A 25,152-nucleotide genomic window follows, 5' to 3' on the forward strand; every position below is an offset into this window, starting at 1 on the left:
GAAAATAAATCTAATAGTAGTGTAAGGAATTAATTGGAAAATGGAGGCTGGAGACAAAGAAACCAGTTAGGAAATGGTGGTTATAATTGTAGGAAAAGGAAATGAACATATGTAAGATAGGAGCAATTAAATGGGAGAAAATGAGGGAATTCATTCTGGGATGGTTCCAGAGCTTGTAAATGCATGCATTTGTTCAGACCAGGACTGTTAGTTATCCTGAAATGGTCTTTAGGGAATAGGACTTTGGTCATCCAAGAGCTCCAAGGGAGTGAATTATGGTTGTCTGATGTCCCACCTGGCTGTGTTGATACTACTTTAGTGGTTTGGAAACTGGAGGATGGAACAGAGTGTAAAACAAGTAGTGGAACTTTGGAAATTGATACTTGTCACAGTTTGCTTTGGCTTTCTAACTGGTCTAGGCTAGAAATAGAGAGTTTGGGATTAGATGAAGTAGATATAGATATTCCATCTCTCATACTCAGAAGCTCCAGGATGGGTCAGAAATGCAAAGTAGTATAATGACAGTGTTATCCAAATAGGTACTTAACGAAATATTTTTTTTTTCTGACTTAAGCTAAATTTACATCACCCATAAAGTGGAAGAAAGGAAATCATGCTACTAAACTTAGTTTCATTGTTATCTTTATATGCACTCTGTAAGTAAATAAAGTAATATATAAAGAAATACTTTTTTTCCCTTATAGAATGGCATTCACATGTTCATTTTGTAAATTTCGAACATTTGAAGAAAAAGATATTGAACTGCATCTGGAAAGTTCTTCACACCAGGAAACATTAGATCATATTCAGAAACAAACTAAATTTGATAAAGTAGTTATGGAGTTTTTGCATGTAAGTAGCTGTTTTTAAAGTGAAGAGCACTTTATCTGAAATTTCAATTTCTTATTTTTTGTAATTCTCCATTTCCCATATTATGTTTCTAAAATTTTAATTTGTTATTTTAAAATGAACTTGCAATTAGATGTGAATTCCTCTTGTATAATATAATTTAGATTTGTTATTTGAGGGGACATTTTATGTTTCTTACAGTAATTTCTGGTACAGGTGTCAGGAAAAGAATTCCTTTAACAACTTTATTGATGCAGAATCAGCTATCCATCGAGGGGTTCTGTGTATGTGGTGTTGTGCTTGAGTACTCTGGTATTTTATTTGAGCCTCAGAACAACTCCTATTTTATCATGGAAGATCATGCTCAGAACAGTTTAGTGACTCAGTAAGTAGTGGAGTCTGAATTCAGAACCAGAGAGTCAGGTGTCTGTTTAGTGTCCTTTGTATTATGAGTGTGTGGTCATCAGTTCAACAATTTTTCTTGAATATTTATGAAATGTGCTGTGTAGGCACGGAAGATTCAGACAGTACCCTCATTGAACAGACAACAGTTGGAAATAGAACACACTCATACACAGATGACACAGTTAAATGGGAGGGCCAAGAATGATAGTATGTGCAGAAGGGGTTTTTGGAGTAAGGAAGGATAGTTGGGTTCAGGGATGCTTAAGGAAGGTGCTAGAGCTGGACTGCTAATTGTGCATACAGTTAATTTGGGCAGAAGAGATGGATTTGTTAGAAGGCTAGAAATACAATGATCATTCACTCCTCTATATCCTCGCAGAATTGTGTCCCTGCGAATCATTGATCAGCTGCCTCCTGCACATCCCCTACTGGGGATCAAACCTGCAACTGGGGCATATGCCCTAACCGGGAATCTAACTGTCACCTTCTGGTTCATAGGTTGATGCTCAATCACTGAGTCACACTGGCCAGGGCAGAGAAGACCTTGACTAGTCTACTCTCTTTGATTTCTCTTACTCTATCTGCCTAAAATATGTTTTGAAAAGTGAATACTTTTTGTAGTTTATTGGTACATTATGATAGTCTTTTCAACTAAATTGTAAGCTTCTTGAGAACAGATAGTAGTTCTTATATAACACATACTGTTTCATAGGCCAAGCATGGTACTGAGCATATGCTAAATGCTCACTGATAATTTTTTGGATTCTTCCTATTTTGTTTTCTAGGAATGTATGGTGAATAAATTCAAGAAAACATCTATTCGTAAGCAACAGACAAATAATCAAACAGAAGTAGTCAAAATAATTGAAAAAGATGTTATGGAAGGTAAGTAAAATTGTTTTCGAAAATTTACATGTATATTTTATGCTGTAACCTATTTCTATGTAAAGATGCCCACTAGAGTGATACAGTACATAGTTATATTTGGTAGCACTGAGTGGGTTATAAGAAATGAACTTTGACTTCTTGTTCTCATGTTTACAAATTTATCACTTTCTACACTTGTGGCCTTCACTTCAGTTTTAGAGGAAAAATCAACTTTACCTCTGGATGGAAGTTCTTCTACCATCTGTCCTGTCTTTCTTATTCCTATCATTTCCTTAATGACTTTTCCTCTTCTGTTTTTCCCTCTTCTCTTTTAACTCCCTCCCTTGAAGCCTATTCTTATCTTAAAAATAAAAAAAAAAACCCCAAAGGAACAGAGGAAAATGAAAATGGACATCTGTTCACCTAAAACCCGCCTTTCTCTCTAAACAGCCAAGCTTCGTTAGGCATAGTCCACACTGGTCTCTGTTTCTTCACTTCCCATTTATTGCTTTACCTATAGTAGATAATTTTCTGCTACCATTAGTTGACTGAAACTGCCCTGGCAAAGGTTACCAACACCAACTGCAATAGATTCTTTTGAATCATTATCTTACTTCTACAACATTTTTCACTGATAACTTTATTCTCTGTGAACCCATTTCCTCCCTTGGTTTTTCTGGTATCTCACTGCCCTGATGCTCTCTGTATTCCCTTGTCATTTTTCATTTTGTGTGCTTTTCTTTCTGTATCAGATTTTTAGAAGTCAGTATTTCCCAGAATTCAGTCATTTGTCCCATTATTATCTCTCTCTATTTCTTCCTGTATTATTTACAGAGCTTAAATGAACACTTTTGTTAATTACTTATGCATCTATAGCACAGATCTCTCTTTTGAACTCTAACGTTATACATCCAAGTGCCTATTCACATCTCTCTTCAGCAGTTCCCCAAAATCAACATATCCAAAAAACTCTGTCCTATCTTTGAGCATCCTCCAGCCCATGAAGAAAACAAAACAAATACTCTACAAGTACCTCCTTCATTATGTTGGAAAGTGGCCCTACCATCAAAGCCAGAAGTATGAAGTTAAAACCTGAGTACTTACTGTGATTTGATTCTATTTGTAGCATTGTGTCCTTTAGGTTCCATCTTTTAAATGTCTACCAAGTCTGTTTATCTCCTCTTTAAGTAATGCATTTGTTCAAACCTTTGTGTGCTCTTTTGACAATTACAGTATTTTGCTAACTAGTTTTCTTCCAGTCTTTCTGAACTCTAATTCTACTATATTGCATCTTTACTTCAAGAATTTTCAGTGGTTCCCCCCATTCAGATTAAAGTTCAAATTCCTAGGCATGGCACAAAAGGCTCTCCATGGTCTAGGCCAGTGGTCAGCAAACTCATTAGTCAACAGAGCCAAATATCAGCAGTACAATGATTGAAATTTCTTTTGAGAGACAAATTTTTTAAACTTAAACTATATAGGTAGGTACATTGTTATTAACTTAATTAGGGTACTCCTAAGCTGGCCTTTGCTAAAAATGTCCTCAATCTGATTGAGGTACGTTTGCTGAGATAGACCCTTTCCAACTCTCCCATCCACACTCGTCTTGTATACTTGTTTCGCCCAGGCCAAAAACCAACTTCTGCACATGGGCCACGAAGTTTCAATCGCACCGTACGTGCGCGCCCGCACATGGTATTTTGTGGAAGAGCCACACTCAAGGGGCCGAAGAGCCGCATGTGGCTCGCGAGCCGCCGTTTGCCGACCACTGGTCTAGGCCTTTTTCTTTTTCTCTGTTCTCACCTTTTGTTCTTTCTTTTTACTCTGTGCCTCAGCTATATTGAATTACCTGCAATTCCAAGGAGGAGCCATTTTCTCTTATACTTACCCTTTGCATATCCTATCTAATAAAAGACAAAAAGGGTAATTAACCGTACCTCCGCTACGCTTCCCATTGGCTAATCAGGGCAATATGCAAATTAACTGCCAACAAAGATGGCGGCCGGCAGCCACGCAACTGAAGGGAACATGAGGCTTGCTTGCTCCAGTGATGGAGGAAGCCAAGGTTCCCCGCCTGCCGCAGCCCGGCTCTGAGCTCTGGAAGCAACAATGTTTCAATTATAGAAGCTAAACAAACCCCAGGTAACTGCTTTCAGCCGGCCATGGCCGCAGCTCTAAGGATGTCTGACTGCAGCTTAGGTTTGCTCCCCGCTGGCAAGTGGACATCCCCCGAGGGCTGCCAGGCTGCCAGAGGGATGTCTGATTGCCATCTTAGGCCCAATCCCCTGGGGAGCAGGCCTAAGCCAGCAAGTGGTCATCCACTGAAGGGTCCCAGACTGCGAGAGGGCACAGGCAGGGCTGAGGGACGCCCCCCCCCCCCGCCCCCCTCCCCCCAGTGCACAAATTTTTGTGCTCCGGGCCTCTAGTCTTACCTAATAATAGACAAACATGTAAACTGACCGTACCTTTGCTACACTAACCAGCCAATCGGAAGAGTATGCAAATTAACCTAACAAAGATGGCGGTTAATTTGCATACATAGGCTCCAAGTGGTGGAGTGAAGCCTCACAGCCCTGGGGCCGGATCAGCGCCGACAGCCCTGGGGCTGTGAGGCTTCGCTGCGCAGCCGGCCCTGGGGCCGGCTCCGTCTGGAGCCCAGCCAGAGCGAAGGCCTGGGTGCCCGGTGCCGGAGGAAAACTGGTGCCAGCAGCCAGGGGAAAGGAAGGCCTATTGCATGAATCTCTTCATGCAACAGGCTTCTAGTATTTATATATTTACCTGTAATAAACATCAATTGCTATTTTCAATGTCCAACATATTTTGTTTTTGTTTTTGTTTTTTTGTTTTTTTTTTTTTTTATTGTGACCTGGTCTTAACCATGCAGGCACACCTGAAGCAGATTTTGAATCTTTTTTTTTTTTTTTTTTAATAATTTTTATTTCTTAAAGTATTACAAAGAGTATTACATATGTCTCCTTTTTTCCCCCCCTTGACATTCCCCCGGCCCCTACCCCCCGCCCCCCCCCCCCGCCCCGTGTCTTGTGTCCATTGGTTAATCTTATATGCATGCATATAAGTCCTTCAGTTGGTCTCTTAATCCCCCCCCCCCCAACCCTCCCCAGGCTTCCCACTGTAGTTTAACATTCTGTTCAATGTTGCTCTGCTTCTGTATCTACCCCTGTTCATCAGTCCATACTGGTCCCCTTTATTTGTCCCAACCTCACTGGAGTAGTCTCAACCTCACCAGGGCTGTCTGAGCCTCACCAGGGCCGTTTCAACCTCACCGGGGTCGTCCCTACCTCACGGGGGCCCTTTCAACCTCACCGGGGTCGTCCCTACCACACCGGGGCCGTTTCAACCTGACCGGGGTTGTCCCTACCACACCGGGGCTGTTTCAACCTGACCGGGGTTGTCCCTACCACACCGGGGCCGTTTCGACCTGACCAGGGTCGTCCCTACCTCACGGGGGCTGTTTCAACCTCACCGGGGTCGTCCCTACCTCACGGGGGCCGTTTCAACCTCACCGGGGTCGTCCCTACCACACCGGGGCCGTTTCGACCCGACCAGGGTCGTCCCTACCTCACGGGGGCCGTTTCAACCTCACCGGGGTCGTCCCTACCTCACGGGGGCTGTTTCAACCTCACCGGGGTCGTCCCTACCACACCGGGGCCGTTTCAACCTGACCGGGGTTGTCCCTACCACACCGGGGCCGTTTCGACCTGACTGGGGTCGTCCCTACCTCACGGGGGCTGTTGCAACCTGACCGGGGTTGTCCCTACCACACCGGGGCCGTTTCGACCTGACCAGGGTCATCCCTACCTCACGGGGGCCGTTTCAACCTCACCGGGGTCGTCCCTACCACACCGGGGCCGTTTCGACCTGACTGGGGTCGTCCCTACCTCACGGGGGCTGTTTCAACCTCACTGGGGTCGTCCCTACCTCACGGGGGCCGTTTCAACCTCACTGGGGTTGTCCCTACCACACCGGGGCCGTTTCGACCTGACCAGGGTCGTCCCTACCTCACGGGGGCCGTTTCAACCTCACCGGGGTCGTCCCTACCTCACGGGGGCCGTTTCAACCTGACCGGGGTTGTCCCTACCACACCGGGGCCGTTTCGACCTGATCAGGGTCGTCCCTACCTCACGGGGGCCGTTTCAACCTCACCGGGGTTGTCCCTACCACACCGGGGCTGTTTCAACCTGACTGGGGTTGTCCCTACCACACCGGGGCCATTTCGACCTGACTGGGGTCGTCCCTACCTCACGGGGGCTGTTTCAACCTGACCGGGGTCGTCCCTACCACACCGGGACTGTTTCAACCTCACCGGGGCCATCCCGACCTCACCGGGGCCATCCCAGCCTTACCGGGGAAACAGGAAGTTTGGCCCTCTGTCCCTTGCCGACGGCTCCCCACTAGACAAAATCTCCAGGCGTTCCTGGTGGTTGAACATCCAGCACTCCTGCCCTCCACCAAGTGCACAGACTGCCTGTCTGCTGTCCCCCAGCGTCCCACAAGAGACTGGGACCAGTGGGCATGTTTGTGCACTTGCTGGTACAGCAGTTCCACAGTGCCGGCCGAGTCAGGCCCAGCCCTGACCGGCCCCGGACCCGACTCTGCCCCCCGATTGCGTCCCTCCCAGATGCCAGGAGCTGAAATCTGCAGCCTGCTGGGATGGGCTCTGTACTTGGTGCCTCTGCACACCCTACTCAGTCTCAATGCGCTTCTTTCTATGCGAGGAGTTGAAATCTGCAGTTTGTTGGGTTGGGCTCTGTACTTGGTGTCACATCCTACTCAGTCTCAATGTTCTTTCTCTCCTTCCAGTTGTAGAGCTTCCACTGGGCCAACTTTCCCATGGTTCTGTATGATAGGTGTTTGTCTGATATTTGGTAGTTTCGATGTTGTTGTGTGAGGTAGCACGCACAGGTCTTTTCCTTATGCCGCCATCCTGGTTCTCCTGGGTCTGCTTCTTGAGTGTGTCTCTCATGGCTGCGAGCAGTTGAAGTCTGCAATTTGTTGGGATAGGCTGCAAAAGCGCAGGTGGGTCTTTTTGTGCACCTGGCACAGCTTGGATGGGGATGTAAATTGATTAGGGCTGAGACTCAGGGAGTCGCCATGGCGGAGCAAATAGCACTGGCTGAGTCTCCGCGGCCCCTTGAATCTCTGCCAGGGCTTTGTGTCCCCCAGTGCCGGCGAGCAGCTGTGCAACAGAGTCTCCCTCGCTTTCTGATGGCTGCAAGGCCGTGCTGCCTCTCCCCGTAGGGTCTGGTGCTTCATGATCCCGCCTGAACCAGCTCAGTGGATTTGAAAGTTTGCAGGAGCAAAGGCGTTTCTACTTGTGAGTCTGGCACAGCCCAGATGGGAATGTAAATTGCGTAGGGCGGGGTCACAGGGAGTCGCCGGGGCGGAGACTCAGCGGCCCCTTGCCTATCCAGGACTCCAGGACTTTGCGTCCCCCAGTGCCGGCGAGCAGCCGAGCGCCAGAGCCTCCCTCGCTTTCTGACCGCTGGAAGGCCGAGCCGTCTCTCGCCTTGGGGCCTGGGGCCTCAGAGACCCGCCCGAACCAGCTCAGTGGATTTGAGAGTTTGTAAAAGCACAGTCATTCCCTCTTGTGCCTCTGGCACAGCCCTGAGGGTAGTGCGGGGTCACAGGGAGTCGCCAGCATGGAGGAAATAGCGATGGCGGCGTCTCCGCGCCCCTCGCCTCCCCGGGACACCAGGACTTCTTGTCCCTCAGTGCCGCCGAGCAGCCGCGTGTCAGAGCTTCCCTCGCTCTCCGACCACTGCAAGGCCGTGGCCGCCTCTCCCTGTGGGATCTGGGGCCTCAGAGACCCGCCCCAAGCAAGCCCAGCGGATTCGAGGGTTCGTAAAAAACCGAGAATCCATTTGCAGCCCGCGTGGCGTGTGACTGCGTACCTCTGGTTTTGGTGCCTCCGTAGCTCCCACTCAGTCTCACTGCGCTTCTTTCTTTTCCTCCAGTTGTAGATCTCCCACTGGGCCAACTTCCCCATGGTTCTGAGTGGCGGTTGTTTACTTCATAGTTGATAGTTTCAATGATGCTGTGAGAGAGCAGCACACACAGGTCCGCTCCCTACGCCGCCATCTTGGTTCTCCGTCCAACATATTTTGTTTCTCATGAATTCAATTTTGATGTCCTTTCCCCTAGTCCTAGCCACTCACATTCATAATCATGAAAATTCTTATTTTACCGAAAATATCACATTTGTTTTCTTTTATATTTTCTTTTTGGGGTGGATGTATAGGTTTCAGACAATAATTATATAACATGACTAAGAAATATAATGTAATTATACTTTATAATTTTAGTCTTTTATTCATGTACTTTTAATATATATGTGCAGATTTATGAGATATACTAGAGGCCTGGTGCACAAAATTCGTGCACTGGCAGCGGGGGGTGGGGGGGAGGGGGGGGTTGTTCCTCAGTCCAGCCTACACCCTCTCCAATCTGAGACCCCTTGGGACCAGCAATCGGACATCCTTCTCATAATCTGGGACTGCTGACTCCCAGCTGCTCGCTTGCCTGCCTGCCTGATTGCCCTTAACCCTGTGGTTCTCAACCTTCCTAATGCCGTGACCCTTTAATACAGTTCCTCATGTTGAGGTGACCCCCAAACATAAAATTATTTTCGTTGCTACTTCATAACTGTAGTTTTGCTACTGTTATGAATCGTAATGTAAATATCTGATATGCAGGATGTATCTTCATTGTTAAAAATTGAACATAATTAAGCATAGTGATTAATCACAAAAACAATATGTAATTATATATGTGTTTTCTGATGGTCTTAGGCAACCCCTGTGAAAGGGTCGTTCGACCCCCAAAGGGGTCGCCACGCACACGTTGAGAACCGCTGCCCTAACCGCTTCTGTCTGCTAGCCTGATCACCCCCTAGCCACTACCCTGCCAGCCTGATCGACGCCTAACTGCTCCCCTGCCAGCCCGATCGCCCCCAACTGCCTTCCCCTGCTGGCACGGTTGGTCCCAACTCCCCTCCCCTGCCATCCAGGTTGCTCCCAACTGCCCTCCCCTGCTGGCCCGGTTGCCTCTAACTGCCCTCCCCTGCTGGAGTGATCGCCCACAACTGCCCTTCCCTGCCGGCCATCTTGTGGCTGTGGGCGCTGCCATCTTTGAGGGCGGGACAGCAATTAGCATATTCCCTCCTTATTTGCTGTGGGTGCCGCCATCTTTATTACGGCGTGAGGGTCAATTAGCATATTTCTTTATTAGATAGGATAGAAAAACTCAACATAAACTGTGTACTACTCCAGTCCTAGTATTTTGGGAAGGAGTATAAATAATTATGGGAACAAAATAATAAAACTTGATTTGTCTGAAATAAAAACATCTGAGTCATTTACTATTATTTATTGGATTTTTTTGTAGGTGTTTCTGCAGATGATCACATGATGAAAGTAGAGACTGTTCACTGCAGTGCTTGTAGTGTGTATATCCCTGCTTTACATAGCTCAGTTCAGCAACACTTAAAGTCTCCTGATCATATCAAAGGGAAGCAGGTAAGTTTTCTTCTATCCTAACATCTATCCTAATGAAGTCTTTAAATCATTCATCAGTCCCTTATTGTTCTTTAAAGGCCATTGTGTACAATCCTAGTAATCTCACCTGTGAATTACTGTAAAGATAGCTAGAGAGAGGCAATATGTAGAATAGATTGTGGACTGTGGATCAAGACATTTTGGGTTTGAATTGTGGTTCAGTACATGCATGTAAATTAATTTTGTTTAACTTTATGTGTAAAGTGGGGATGGATAAATCATTTTACTTTTATGTGACTAAAGATTAGGTTAATGAAAATGTAAAAGGCTCTTAACTTAAAAAGTGCTTGGCACATAGTAGGCATTCAGGAAATTAAAGCTGTTAATGAACTTCCTTTTTTAACTTTTTTAAGTTGATACAAAATGATTGTATGTGTGTGTGTATGTGTGTTTTAGAACAAAAGGAAGGAATGATTTGATTATAACATTTTTCTGTAGTCAGGAAAAATAAAAGTAAAAGGCTTATCAATTACTATCCTTATTCTTACATTTTTAAGTAGAATTTACTAAAGTATTCTTTAGTAAAGAGTTTTCTTTTTGTTAGCATATTATTCTTCTATTGATTGCTTTTATTCAGTCAAATTTATTTCAAGTAAAAATATTTATATTGTGCAAAATTTGAAAGGCAAATTTAAAAATGTAAATGTTAAAGACAAGTTTTTTTTTTAAATTGATTTGAGAGAGAAAGGGAGAGAGACAGTGAGACGGGGGTTGGGGAGAGAGTGAGAAAAACATCGATTTCTTGTTTCACTTATTTATGTATTTATTGGTTGATTGTTATATGCTCTAACTGGGCATCAAACCCCACAAACTTGGCATATTGAATGATACTCTACCCAACTTAGCTACCTGGCCAGGGCTAAAGACTTATGTTTTAAATAGAACATGCTTGGTTCTCAAATTCGTATGTTGTATTAAAGGTGAATCTCATTTAACTCAAGCTTTTTCAGACTTTTTTTTAGCTACTTTAAGCACATATAACATTTTAAAAATCTTTGTCTTTCTCTTTTGTTATTCCTTTGGCACTTTTTTGAAAACTAGACATTGCATAAATTACCTTTTCGCCCTTATGTAAAACTAGAGGTCTGGTGCACGAAATTCGTGCACTCAGAGTGGGGTGGGGTCCCCCTCAGCCTGGCCTGCGCCCTCTCACAGTCCAGGAGCCCTTGGGGGATGTCTGACTGACTGCTTAGGCTAGGGCCTACCTAAGCCGTCAGTCGGACATCCTTAGCGCTGCTGTGGAGGTGGGAGAGGCTCCTGCCACTGTTGCTGCACTCACCAGCCTTGAGCCTGGCATCTGGCTAAGCGGCACTCCCCCTGTGGGAGTGCACTGACCACCAGGGGGCAGCTCTTGTGTTGAGCGGCTGCCCCCTTGGGTGGTCAGTGAACATCATAGCGTCTGGTCGTTCCGTTGTTCAGTCAATTTGCATTTTAGCCTTTTATTATATACTAGAGGCCCGGTGCACAAACATTTGTGCACTTGGGTGCTGGGGGGGCGGGAAGGTGGGTCCTCCAGCCCGGCCTGTGCCCTCTCGCAGTCTGGGACCCCTCGGGGGATAACGACCTGTTGGCTTAGGCCTGCTCCTGGGTGGCAGAGGGCAGGCCCAATCCCTAGGTGCAGCCCCTGGTCAGGCTCAGAGCAGGGCTGATTGGGAAGTTGGGGCGCCGCCCAGTCATGCACAGAGCAGGGCGGATCGGGAGGTTGCGATGCCACCCTCAGTCACGCTCAGGGTAGGGCCAATTGGGGGTTTGGGGCACCCTGTCACACTCAGGGCAGGGCCAATGGGGAGGTTATGGCTCTACCCTGTCACACACAGAGCAAGGCCCGTGGGGGGGGAAGGGGGTTGGGGCGCCGCACCCTGTCACACACAGAGCAGGGCTGATCAGGGGGTTTGGGCGCTGCCCCCTGTCACGCTGATCCCGGTGCCGGGAAGCATATTACCCTTTTACTATATAGGATAGAGGCCTGGTGCATGGGTAGGGGCTGGCTGGTTTGCCCTGAAGGGTGTCCTGGATCAGGGTAGGGGTCCCCACTGGGGTGCCTGGCCAGTCTGGGTGAGGGGCTGAGGGCTGTTTTCCAGCTGGCAGGTGACTAAAAGCTCCAACCGCTCCTTTTTTTCTTTTTTTTCTTTTTATTCTGGGCCAGCTTTAGCTCTGAGGCCTCGCTGCTGAAAACAGCGATACAAAGTTGAGGTCTGGGGCTGACTGAAAGCCAGTTTCTGGGTTTTTTTTTAGCTTCTTCTTTGCAACATAGTACATAGTTGCTTAGAGTTGTAGCTCAGAATCCGGCAAGTCAGGGGGGGAACGTTGCAGTCTGCAGTCACTGGAGCAAGCAAGCCTCATGTTCCCTTCCAGCTGCCTGGCTGCCGGCCGCCATCTTGGCTGACAGTTAATTTGCATAAGGATATGCTGATTAGCCAATGGGAAGGGTAGCGGTCGTACGCTAATTACCATGTTTCTCTTTTGTTAGTGTAGAGTAGAGGCCCGGTGCACAAAAATTTGTGCACTTGGGGGGGGTGGGAGGGGGGGCCTCTCAGCCCGGCCTGTGCCCTCTCGCAGTCTGGGACCCCTCAGGAGATAACAACCTGCTGGCTTAGGCCTGCTCCCGGTGGCAGAGGGCAGGCCCAATCCCTAGGTGCAGCCCCTGGTCGGGCTCAGAGCAGGGCTGATTGGGGAGTTGGGGCGCCGCCTCCTGTCATGCACAGAGCAGGGTGGATCGGCAGGTTGCGATGCCACCCTCAGTCACGCTCAGGGTATGGCTGATTGGGGGGTTGGGGCACCGCCCCCTGTCACACTCAAGGCAGGGTCGATGGGGAGGTTGCGGTTCCACCCCCTGTCACGCACAGAGCAGGGCCAATCAGGGGGTTGGGGCGCTGCCCCCTGTCATGCACAGAGCAGGGACCATCAGGGGGGTTGGGCTCCGTACCCTGTCATGCACAGAGCAGGGCCGATCAGGGGGTTGAGGAGCTCCCCCCTGTCACGCACAGAACAGGGCCCATCAGGGGGTTGGGGACCTCCCCCCTGTCACGCACAGAGTAGGGCCGATAGGGGAGTTAGGGCACCGCCCTCTATCACCCACAGAGCAGGGCGGATCAGGGGGTTGGGGCACCGCCACTGTCACACTCAGGGCAGGGCCGATGGGGAGGTTATGGCTCTACCCTGTCACGCACAGAGCAGGGCCCATCAGGGGGTTGGGGAGCTCCCCCCTGTCACGCACAGAGTAGGGCCGGTAGGGAGATAGGGCACCGCCCCCTGTCACACACAGAGCAGGGCGGATCAGGGGGTTGGGGCGCCGCCACTGTCACACTCAGGGCAGGGCCGATGGGGAGGTTATGTCTCTACCCTGTCACACACAGAGCAGGGCCTGTGGTGGTGGTGGTGGTGGGGCGGGGGGGGTTGGGGCACCGCACCCTGTCACACACAGAGCAGGGCTGATCAGGGGGTTTGGGTGCTGCCACCTGTCATGCTGATCCGGTGCCAGGAGGCCTCGTTGCTCCGCTGATCCTGGTGCTGGGAGGCATATTACCCTTTTACTACACAGAATAGAGGCCCGGTGCATGGGTGGGGGCCGGCTGGTTTGCCCTGAAGGGTGTCCTGGATCAGGGTGGGGGTCCCCACTGGGGTGCCTGGCCAGCCTGGATGAGGAGATGATGGCTTTTTTCAGCTGGTCACACACCCTTCAGGGTGGGAGTCCCCACTGGGGTGCCTGGCCAGTCTGGGTGAGGGGCTGAGGGCTGCTTTCAGGCTGGCGGTTGTTGATTGAAGCTCCCAACGGCTCCTTTTTTTCTTTTTTTTATTCTGGGCCAGCTTTAGCTCTGGCTCTAGCTCTGAGGCTTCCGCTGCTGATTGCGTTCTATAATCGAAACAATGTATAACTCCAGCTCTGAGATCCCGGCCTATATTTGTTAGAATGTTTCAAAGTGCCAGCTCAGACGCTGGCAAGTCAGGTGGGGAACGTTGCAGTCTGCAGTCACTGCAGCAAGCAAGCCTCATGTTCGCTTCCAGCTGCCTGGCTGCCGGCCGCCATCTTGGCTGACAGTTAATTTGCATAAGGATATGCTGATTAGCCAATGGGAAGGGTAGCGGTCATACGCTAATTACCATGTTTCTCTTTTATTAGTGTAGATGATAGGATTGGATAGTCTTTTGATAGTTATAGCCCAGAGGTAGACTAATTACTCTAGCTCAAAACTTATTCTTTCTTTCTCTAGCATGAGAATGAATAGTTGCAGTAGTTGGCACTGAGCTAGGTGGAGGTAGAATAGAAAGGAGGGAAAGCAACTTTTTAGAATACCTAAACTTAAACTATATGGTGACTGGGTTTGTGTTGTTGAAGCTGATCTGCTCATTGAATCTTCATTGTTTTAATTCATAGAATATTTACATGTGGTCACAGTAACTGTTGCTGCTTTATAACTTAATTGTCAGAAAGTAAATCATTTCAATCTAACAATTTGAGCATACAAGTGTTATTTTAATACGGAAATATTTTTTTATGACATGGCTTTCAAGTACTTAAGTGTATTCTATTTTTTATAGGTTTATAAGGAACAAATAAAAAGAGAGAGTGTCTTGACTGCTACAAGCATTTTGAATAATCCAATAGTGAAGGCGCGATATGAACGTTTTGTCAAGGTAAGATGTTAGGGTATCAGCTCTTTAGGTTATATTGTAGTATTGTAATAATTAAATGGTGATAGTAACTCTTTATGATACTTAAATATAGCACAACATTAGGAAGAGTTGTTCTTAATACCTTGCATTCATGTAAAACATCTGTTTTTCCTAATTGTTGGGGTTTTTGGCGGGAGAGAGCCATAAGCCATTTTTCCTTTAACCCTTTCCTAGAGAAATGCACAGGAGTCTGATAGAATATCACAATGTCAGCTTTATTCTTGATTTTTAGCAAAAGGATGACTTGAATATGTTTTAGATAGGTAGTTATGTGAACCTTCTAACATTTCATTGGTAAATTACATAGGCTTATGTCCACCAACCTCTGTTACTGGCTTAGGTGGATAGCAACAGCTTTCCCCTAGTTTACCATGTGACATAGAACAGACTAGAATGCATCCTTTCTATTGCTAGGAAGACCCAAAAGAAGAGACCCAGAAGGGATTGAGTTGTGCATGTCCAGTTTCTTCTTCCAAGTATAGTTGGATAAGTCATTTCTCTTCCTTGGATGAAGCTGGAGGGGAAGCAGGAGATAAGCTGTGCTGCTTCAGAAAAACCTCCCTTATGGAATCAGGAGGCCAGGAGAAAGATTTGACCCTAATGTCAGGAAACTCATATGTGAACAATTAGTTATACCTGGCCCACTGCTTCTCAAACAGTTTTTGCCCTATAGTACTGAGGAATCTTTTCATTACATAAAATCCTTTACATATTATGGACACTTATAGTACAAACAGTAACTTATTTATTCAGGAAATAATAGAAATAGATATTAGATTTTAGTTTTTGAGGTTTTTTTTTGTTTTGTTTTGTTAATCCTTACCAGAGAATATTTTTTCCATTGATTTTTTTTAGAAAGAGTGGAAGGGGGGAGTGGGGAGAGAGAGAGAAAGAAAAAGAGAGAGAAACATCGATATGTCACAAAGTTTGGTTGTCCCCTGCATGCACCCCAGTAGGCAGGGGATCAAACCTGCAAACCAGGTATGTGCCCTTGACCAGGAATTGAACCTGAAACCTTCCATGCACAGGCCAATGCTCCAACCACTGAGAATCACTGGCCAGGGCTAGTTTTTGAGTTTTTATAAAATAACTAGAGGCCCAGTGCACAAATTCATGCAGCACAGGAGGTTGGCTGTGGTGGGGAGGAGGGACCACAGGAGGTTGTTTGGCTGTCAGGAGGACCGTGGGAGGTTGACCAGCCGGGGTGGGGGGAGGGACTGTAGGAGGTTGGTTGTGGGAACGCACTGACCACCAGGGGGCAGCTCCTGCTTTGAGCATCTGCCCCCTAGTGGTCAGTGCGCATCATAGCGACTGGTTGTTCTGTCGTAAAGTTTGCTTAGGCTTTTATATATATAGATACTTTATTTGAAAGTTATCCTACACCTGTGGTCGGCAAACTGCAGCTCTCGAGCCACATGCGGCTCTTTGGCCCCTTGAGTGTGGCTCTTCCACAAAATACCATGTGCGGGCGTGCACGTACAGTGCGATTGAAACTTTGTGGCCCATGCGCAGAAGTTGGTATTTTGTGGAAGAGCCACACTCGAGCCAAAGAGCCACATGTGGCTCGCAAGCCGCGGTTTGCCGAGCTGCAGTTTGCTGACCACTGTCCTACACTGAAAGAGTTGTTATGTTGAAGAATTACAAAAGTTTCTTATTTACATTAGTAACTAAATCTTGATAAATTAAAGAAGTTTGTTTATTTTGGCTGTTGTGGTGATTAACCACAACTAATGGTAGTTGGCTCCAATTCAATGCCAACAGGTATCTCCTCCAGTTTGTTGTGTGGTGAAGAAGGAAACTTTATTCAATGCAAAACAGCTTAATTGTAATGCAGATGGCTGTGAAAATCTCAGGGCTGTGAGGCAGCCAGGGTGTAGGTTCTTCTCTCCGAGGCAGCTCTGTTCTCCTCCTGTTTGTCTACTCTGTCCTATGCCAGTCTGCTCTGGCCTGCACAGGTCTGCTCTGCTCCACTCCAGTGAGACATCTTTGGTATTTCAGCTCAGCCAGGGAGACACAGTATATTCATTCTTAGATGGAAAGGGGAAGTGCTCTCTTAGAGCCAAAGGAGCTGGCTAATATGGACAGAAGTTTTTGCCTCTGGTCCCTGATTTGTCCATCTTCATGCAAATGAGGACTCCAAATCCTCACAGTTTGATTGGTCCCAAAGGCACTGTTCTGATTGATCATAATAGATCTGCACAGCTTCAATTGGATAGGGAAAGCCTCAGTCCTGTTGGTTGAAATAAGACTCCAGGAACTCCTTTGTAAGGGCTGGCACAGGTGGCAGGAGCAGTGTGTGCAGGCAATTTAGTGCAGGCTTCTCAAAGTGCAGTTTGCATGAGATGTCCCTGTGTAGAAATGGCTGCTAGGCTCTGCTTTTTTTTTTTTTAATTTGAGCTCAGTTAGCCACCAGAAGCCTTTCTTGGTAGTTTTTTTTTTCTCAAGGTTTACAATGCTTAATAAACCATTAAGTTAACCTTCAACTAAGTGCCTTCCAAGTTGAATAAATCTCAGTTCTTTTGGTTTATCCCTTACGGGCTTATTTTCAGATTTGTTAACCATATTTGTCATTGTTCACTACATTCTTTTATTTTTATTGATTATTTTTTTTAGAGAAAGAGAGAAACATCAATTTTGTTGTTCCACTTATTTATACATTCATTAGTTGATTCTAGTATGTACCCTGACCAGGGATCAAACCAGCAACCTTGGTGTTTCAGGACGATGCTCTAACCAACTAAATTATCCGGTCTGGGCTTTACTACATTTTTGACACCACTTTTAAAAAGCGAATGTAGCACTAATTGAAATCCAAGTTTTTGGGACATACGGCATCAAAAAGATAGGAGCTACATTAGGAAAAATTAGATTTTTATTCTTGCTATATCATACACTCTTGAGAAGTTAATGGCTTCTATTGATGTATGAAAATAATTTTTAAAGAGAGAATACAAATTAGAATTTCTACATAGGGTTTTCAAGCTGCACTTTAGAGTCAGTTCATGGAAAAAGAGACATCACAGGTGGGGTGTCTTGCTCATGGACCTATTTTGGAGAAAGTACCTGAACTGAGGAGAACTCAAGATCCTTTACTCTGAATGTGATTCATGTACCAGCAGTATTGGCGTTACCTTGGAGCTCATTAGAAATGCAGTTTTATTTTCAGTTAATGTCCAGGCCTATTGAATAAGAATCTTCATTTTAACAAGATTTCAGTTGATTCATTTGCATTAAAATTCAAGAAGCACTGATGTCACATTGCTCAATGATTTTCCCTTTGTTCTGCATTTCTATTTCCTTTTGTCATTCCCCAGAATATGCTCTGTTTGTAGTCAGCTCTGGTCATGGTTTAAAAGTCTTACTTCCAAGTGCTCTCAGTCTGATAAAATACCCTTTTTAATCTTTACCCCATGAAGATATCAGTTCATCAGTTTCTTTCAGTTCTCCAATTGTGTCATCTTGTTTTCTTCACTCCCTGGCCTGGACACACGGTCAGCTTTTACAGTAATGCAGTGCTGCCATTGTTAAACCCCCTGCTCATCTGTTCTTCTGCCTCTTACCAGTCACCAGCACGGTGCCATCTATGGTTAGCTTTATTAACTGTCTGTCTTGCTAAAAATATCATGGAATTGTTTGCCACATTTTTACTGTAGTTCACAATAATTTTAGTTATTACCTACCAATGTAATATGTTTCCCATAGTGACTGCTTCAAAACTGTTCTACTCTTCACATAGCCAGATTTCATCCTTACTCCCCTCACTTCCTTTTTTCTTATTTCTTTCTTCTTTTAGGGTGATTGAGACCATTTGATGCGGACTCTATAGTTCTCTCCTCTGCCTTAGATTAATCTTTCCCTCACCTTTTTTGTTATCTGTGAGGGAAAAGACACTTCTTTACCCTTCATGTGTGTTCTTGTTTCATTGGTTATCTCTTTCCTTACCTGCATCTGACTTCTCTTTATTTTATTATCTTACCCAAACAGACATGCTTATGAGATCCCTACACTAAAAATGACTTAACTTTTCCTAGTCTCTGGTCATACGTGAAAAGGTAGTTTACCCTGCATTGTGCTCTTTACTTCCTCTATATTATTCATTCTTTAACCCAGTAGTTTTCAATTGGAGATGTGTAATTAGAATCACCTATTAGGCTCAAATCAAATAAAAATCTGCCTATGCCCTTTTTAAGACTTTTAATATTAGGGCATTCTAAATACCTCTGATAAATTATCTCTGAAATGCTTCTTAAATATGCAGATTACCAGACTTCTTCCCTGGGAATTTTGACTCAGGAGATTTGAAATTGAATCAGGAATTTGTGGTTTTGGCAAGAGTTCCACTACTTGACTAAATTAAAATTTGGGAGTGTTAGACCTGAGCCTTTTCTTTTGAGAGCTTTGTGGAAAATTGTGACTATCACTTCTTGGGCAATTCTTGGGTAGAACTTTCACTTATGTCATCCTTTTGAAACTGCTCTAAGATGACCAGTGACCTAATTTTCAAATAAAACATTTTAATGGTTTATTCTTTATTATTTTAAACTTATCAAATAAGGGGATAATAAAATAAATCCCTCACAGAGCATTAATAGTTATCAACTCTATTGACCTTTTCCCATTCTGTTTAGTGTTACTTGCTTGCATTACTTAACACTGCTGATCTATCACTTACTTATTCTTGAAACTTTGTTTTGGCAAATATTTTGCTGTCCTGGGTTTCCTCTTACATTCAGTGTTCTTTTTCTAACTTCTACCCCCAAGTATAGGCATTTTCAAAGGGTTTTATTCTTGGAGCTTTTTTCCACTTTCTCCCCCAGACCACCCCTGTATTTGTCCCATTTAAAACCTTGACTTCACCACTTACTCTGTGCAAGAAATTCACAAATCTAAACATATTACTTTGAGCCCTCTTCTGAGTTGCAAATTTATAGCTGCCTGTCAGTCATTTAGACACCTGAAATTCTAATTATATGTAGCATATACCTGCTTCTTCTCCTTTCCTCATCCTATTTTAACTATTGTTACTGGTGCCACAACATATTTTATACTTCCCTTTCCTGGGCTATTAGAGTAGCCTTCTCACTAGTATTTCTTTTCTTGCTGCTCCAGCTTGTCCTGCACATTCCTACCTGGTTTATCTTAAAGTGTATCACTAGTCTTATAAAAACCTTTATTGCCTCTTCATTCCTGCTATATTAACATAGCCTTCTTATGTGGTCCAATTTTTGAGACTTAATTCAGATACATAATTCAAGTATTTATTTAATTGATTTTAGAAAGAGAGAGAAAGGTATAGGAAGGGAGAGAGACACATCCATTAGCTGTCCCCTGCTCGCCCCCTACTGGGGATGGAGCTCACAACCTGGGCATGTTCCTGACCAGGAATCAAACAAGAGACCTTTGGTACATGGGGCAATATTCAGCTAATTGAGCCACACAAACCGATGCATCCGTTATTTAAATAAAAATATTAAAGTACAGTTGTATTTATGAATATTTAGTGCATTAAATATTTGTCTTTTTTTAAAGAAAAATTAGGTACATTATTTTCATTTGCATTTTTAAAAATATTTTAAGCTATATAAACTTATTGCATTCTTTTTAAATACGTTTTTATTCATATTTTTAGAGGGAGAGAGATAGAAACATTAATGAGAAACATTGATTTGCTGCCTCCTGCACTCCCCCTACTGGGGGTCAAGTCCACAAACTAGGTATATGTCTTGATTGGGAACTGAACTGGTAACTCTTGGTGCATGGGATGATGCTCAACCAACTGAGCATCAATCAGGCTCATTTGAGTTTTTAAAGATACTCTGTAACAGCAGTACATTGACTACTAGTATAATTAAGTAGAAGACAAATAACTTTTAAAAATATTTTTATTGATTTCAGAGAGGAAGGATGAGGGCAAGGGACAGAGAGATAGAGGGAGAGATGAGAGAGAATAATTGATCGGCTGCCTTCTGTGCACCCCTTACTGGGGATGAGCCCATAACCTAGGCGTCCTTGACCAGAATTGAACTCATAACCCTTCAGTATGCAGGCCAATGCTCTATCCACTGAGCCAAATCAACTAGGGCAGAAGTTAGATATTTTACTTTATCTACTTAGTTTCTACAAAAACCCATATATTTGTCTTTGTTCTACACACATACAAAATTTTAGAAATTCAGTTAAAACAATAGGGCCTTTAAGCCTTCCAGTTTATGAGTATAAAGTAATGAATTCAGTAATGGATATACTCACTTTGGCATGAATAGGTACTCAACAGATATTTAGTGGATTTGTCATCTATCTTCTATCTGTATATATGAAAAGCCAGTGACCGGAACAACCAGAATGACCAGTCGCTATGATGCTCACTGTGGCCAGCAAACTGGTCAATGGGGGGGTGGGGGCGGGGCCCAATTGGCCAACCTCCCGTGGCCCCTCCCCCCGGCTGGCCCCACCCCTGATCTGCCTCTTCCACCCCGATTGAGGGCGGGGTAGCCAGCCAACCCCTCAATGGCCCTTCCCCCCCGGCTGGCCCTGCCCCTGATCACCTTCCCACCCCAATAGGGGCCGGGGTTGGCCAGCCAACCTCTTGCAGCCCCTCCCCCTGGCCAGCCCCACCCCAGATGGGCCCCCACCATGCCAATCAGGGGCAGGACTGGCAACCAACCACCTGCGGCCTCTCCCCCCAGTCGGCCCCACCCCCGATGGGCCCCCACCACCCTGATCAGCCCGTGGCTGCTCCGCCCAACTAGCTCCGCCCATGACCGGCTCCCCAGCTCTGATCAGCAGGGCTGGCTGGCGGCCAACCACCCATGGCCCCTTCCCCAGGCCGCTGGCCCCCAATTGGCCCCCTCACCCAATCGGGAGTGGGGCCCACTGGCCAATTGCCATGGCCCCTCCCCACGGCTAGTCAGCCCTGATCAGGCCTGATTGGGGCGGGCTGGCCAGCCAACCTCCTGCTGTCTCCTCCTCCCGACAGGCCTAGCCCCGATCCATCCCGATTGGGGCCAGGCTGGCCAGACCCCACCCATGCCCGAATTTGTGCACTGGGCCTCTAGTGTTAAAATAAAAAGCTTTGAAAATATTTTGATGATAGAGCATATAAAAATTTCACTGATATAAAATGTGCTGATTTTAAAAGCTATTTCTTATGTTTTTAGGGTGAGAATCCTTTTAAAATTCAAGATCATTCTCAAGATCAGCAAATAGAAGGAGATGAAGAGGAGGAAGAAAAGATTGGTGAACATATTGAAGAGGAGGAAGAAGAGGAAGAAGAGGAGGAAGTGGGGGAAGTGGAGGGAGTAGGGGAAGTGGAGGGAGTAGAGGAAGTAGAGGGTGTAGAGGAGGCAGAGCGTGTAGGGGAAGCAGAGGAAGTGGTGGGGGTAGAGGAAGCAGGAGAAGGTGAAGGAATAGAGGGAGTGGGGGACATAGAGGGGACGGGGGAAGGAACGGGAGTGGGGGAAGGAACGGGAGTGGGGGAAGGAGAGGAAGAAGCAGCAAAGGAAGAGCATGTAAGCCTTCCTGCTGACCAACCAGAACAAAATTAAATATAAGGTATTAGATATAAAAGAAGCTTTAAATTTCTGTCCTAATGTGGAAAAGGGTAAGAATTTTAATAGTTTAAAATAAGAGAGTTAACACCCATGTTGCATGCATTCCACACATTAAATTTTTATTTTATATAATTTTTAAATGTTTGGCATTTGTTTAAATAAAATGAAGGTATTAGTTTAGTTTTTATAGTTACCCAACTTAGATTCAATAAATTGTTTGTATAATTTGTAAGCTTAATTTTTATTACTTTATTGGTGTTAGGATAACAGATATGTATTGTTAGTATATCTATTCTAATCATTTGAACTTAAATGCTGCTCTTGGGAGTATATATTCAAGTGTGCATTAATGTTTTGAATACTTACCCTGGAAGAGATTATTGGGCAAGTATTTTGTGCTCTGTGTATTTTTTTACTGCATTGAACATTGAATAGTAATTTGCGTTAAGATACGCTTCAAGGCTTTTTGTGACCATGTTTCCCTTTGTAGTAATAAAATGTTTTTTACAAAAACTCTACCTGGATTAGCAATTTTACATGAAACAGTTCAGCAATTAGATGAATATTTAAAATCAGGATTTGCCTAATCCATGAGTTCAGCTCACAGGTATTTTAAGATGATTGAGAAGACTTGAATTATAGAAAAAATTTACCTCAATCATATTTTAAAATGTATTACTAAATATTTTCTAATATTTCAAGTAGAGGTCAGTCCATAACTTACCTATTTATACTTGCTTTAATTAATTTCATTTCTTGGTGCCTGTGTCAAATCTTGAAATTTTTTTGAAAATACATTTGCATACAAGTAATTTTTTATAATTGTGTTAGTTATTTTGTAATGTCAGTATTTGGTTGAAGAACCAAGAAGCAAACTATCACTTTTTAAAGAAAAGAATTATTTCTTTTGAATATTTCTCTCCTCTTTTTACTTTTTGTAAGCCATATGCTTATATACTCTAATAATAAAAGGGTAATATGCTAATTAGACCGGACAGCCGAATGACCTTCCAGATGACTTCTGGATGAAGCCAGGTCGTGAGGGCCGAGCCCCTTGCACGAATTTCATGCATCAGGCCTCTAGTATACTCTAAAAGAGAAGATGAGATTGATAGGTGATCTGTTTTCAAGTGACCATTTATATCACTGAAAAACAGTACTCTCTCTTTGGATCTTTACTCTGGCATCTTTTGAGAGGGGCTCTCTTTCAAGGAAATTAGCTTCTCAAAATTTGAGGCACCGAATGGATCAAGACATGGGTGGATTAACTAATTTCAAGGCATTAAATGGATAATTGGACATTTGTAGAATTTCACAGATAATTTCTCTCTTTGCATACAGTTAAAGCTTTTAAATAGATTTAAAAAGTTTTTTTATAAGTTTTTATTGATTTGAGAAAGGGAGACACAGAATCATTGATGTGAAGCATCGATTGGCTGCCTCATGCATGCTCCCTATTGGGGGTGGAGCCCGCAACCAGGGCATCTCCGTCTTATTTGTATTAACTGCCTGTCCCCTTAAACATACGAATTTACATCTTGCGTCAGGAGACAGTGGTTTCTAGTTTCCAGGGTTTGACTATAACATGACTATATATATATATATAATCACATTATTATAAAATATACTTATTTATATTTCATATCTACTGTGATTTATAATAGTATAATATAATCACTTAAAAACCTCTAATCCTTTTTAATAATGAGGTAGAATAACTGAAAATATCTACAGAAATGTGTATACCAAAGCCATGGACATACAGAAAAAACTACAAAGACACATGATGGTAGTGCATGTTCAAATGTATTTGAGAATTCTGTTTTTATTGACAAGATTATTGTTACTGTAAAGGTTATCTCGTTATTATCAGATTTACATTATTTAACATTTGCTTTGCTTACCAGATTTTTATTTTGAATACGGACTTTTTATGGATATGTGAAATTTACCCCTTTAACCATTTTTTGAGTGCACATTCAGAGGCCTTAATGACAAAACTTTTGATTACAGTTTGATATTCATCGTAGTTCTGCTGATGGACATAAGATGGCATGTAGTCATGCTGACAGTGCTTTGGTCCATGTGGCAGTTACAGTTCATGTCATAAATCTGCAGTTTGTCTTTGAGAGTTACAGCCCTGTAGCTGGGTCTGTTAGTGGGTCTTTGTTTGGTGTGCAGTCAGGGAGCCTGCACGGCTGGAGGGCAGTCTTGGCAGTGGTGGATTCAGTCTGCGCTGCACTCTTTAAGGCCTTTCTAGAAAGTGTCATACTAGTCTCTCCAATTTCATTTCCCTTTCTTCTGGTTTTTCTGGTTTTTGTTTAAATTTTTTTCTAAAAAGGTTGTATATTAGTGGTCGGGTGAGGTAGTGTTGATGGTGACAGGAGATGGCCTCCTGATGACGGAGTGTGGAAGGGAACTACAGGGGCTTAGTGAGGATTGTGGCGAGTTCTAGATCAGAAAGGCATACTGGATTCAAGCCATGAATCTAAAGTTCTGTTAAAATCACAGAAGACATACAATGAGAAAATTATAGCAATGAAGGCAAATTCTTAACCACAGTAGAAAGACAACAAGGGTGCTGTGAGGCATTTCTAGAAGATATAAACCAAGGAACCAGATCTTAGTCAAACAGAGAGGACCACAGGCACAAGCAGCTGAAATTAAGGAATTTTTTCCATTTTAGAGGAGCTATGAGAGTGGTGGCTGCAGTTTGATAAGCTACATTTTAAGGACTGAATAATTATGTCAGTCCCTGGCTCGGAGTTGTTGGTTCATAGTATTCCTCTAAGCTAAAGCCATAACACAGCTTGTTGTTTGCCAAATAGAGTGAGACTCCTGACATAGTAGTTTCCCAAAGCATGTATGGGGGCCATCGAAGTGTGGCAATGCCGCAGGTGTCTTGTGGGTACTGTAAGGAGCTTCGATTCCTAATGCTTGGAGAGCAGGCAAAGAAAAACCTGGTGGCTGTCTAGTTCCCATTTTTCATACTGACTGCTCTTCCCTCTTTCCTCGTACACTTAAAATGATGGTCCTTGTGATCAAAATCTGCTAGGGAACTCAGGAAACAGTATTGAAAAAGCTAGTAATTGGCTGACTACCATCTGCGTACTTCCCACTGCCTGTTTTTGTACGGATTTTATATTTTTAAAGGGTTGTAAAAAACAAAAGAATATGTGACAGATTCCTAATGTGCACATCAAAGCCTAAGATACTAACTGGCCCTTTACAGA

The 25,152-nt window shown here is 44.4% G+C and overlaps 1 protein-coding gene across 5 annotated transcripts in view; it reads left to right on the forward strand.

Moving 5' to 3' along the window:
• ZNF326 (zinc finger protein 326) overlaps window positions 1–22,437 on the forward strand; it is a 45,029-nt gene extending 22,592 nt beyond the window's left edge. For all 5 annotated transcript variants that reach the window (XM_070405574.1, XM_070405575.1, XM_070405576.1 and 2 more), the window contains 5 exons: window positions 705–852; window positions 2,040–2,139; window positions 9,526–9,656; window positions 14,235–14,330; window positions 21,527–22,437. In XM_070405574.1, the coding sequence (XP_070261675.1) occupies window positions 705–852; window positions 2,040–2,139; window positions 9,526–9,656; window positions 14,235–14,330; window positions 21,527–21,913 (862 nt within the window). In that variant the 3' untranslated portion in view covers window positions 21,914–22,437. The remainder of the gene's footprint in view (window positions 1–704; window positions 853–2,039; window positions 2,140–9,525; window positions 9,657–14,234; window positions 14,331–21,526) is intronic.
• Window positions 22,438–25,152: the final 2,715 nt, after the last annotated feature.

The sequence above is a fragment of the Myotis yumanensis genome, unplaced genomic scaffold (genome assembly GCF_028538775.1).
Source record: "Myotis yumanensis isolate MYYU_CA2020_CCGP unplaced genomic scaffold, mMyoYum1.0.hap1 SCAF_2, whole genome shotgun sequence".
Lineage (NCBI taxonomy): Eukaryota > Metazoa > Chordata > Mammalia > Chiroptera > Vespertilionidae > Myotis > Myotis yumanensis.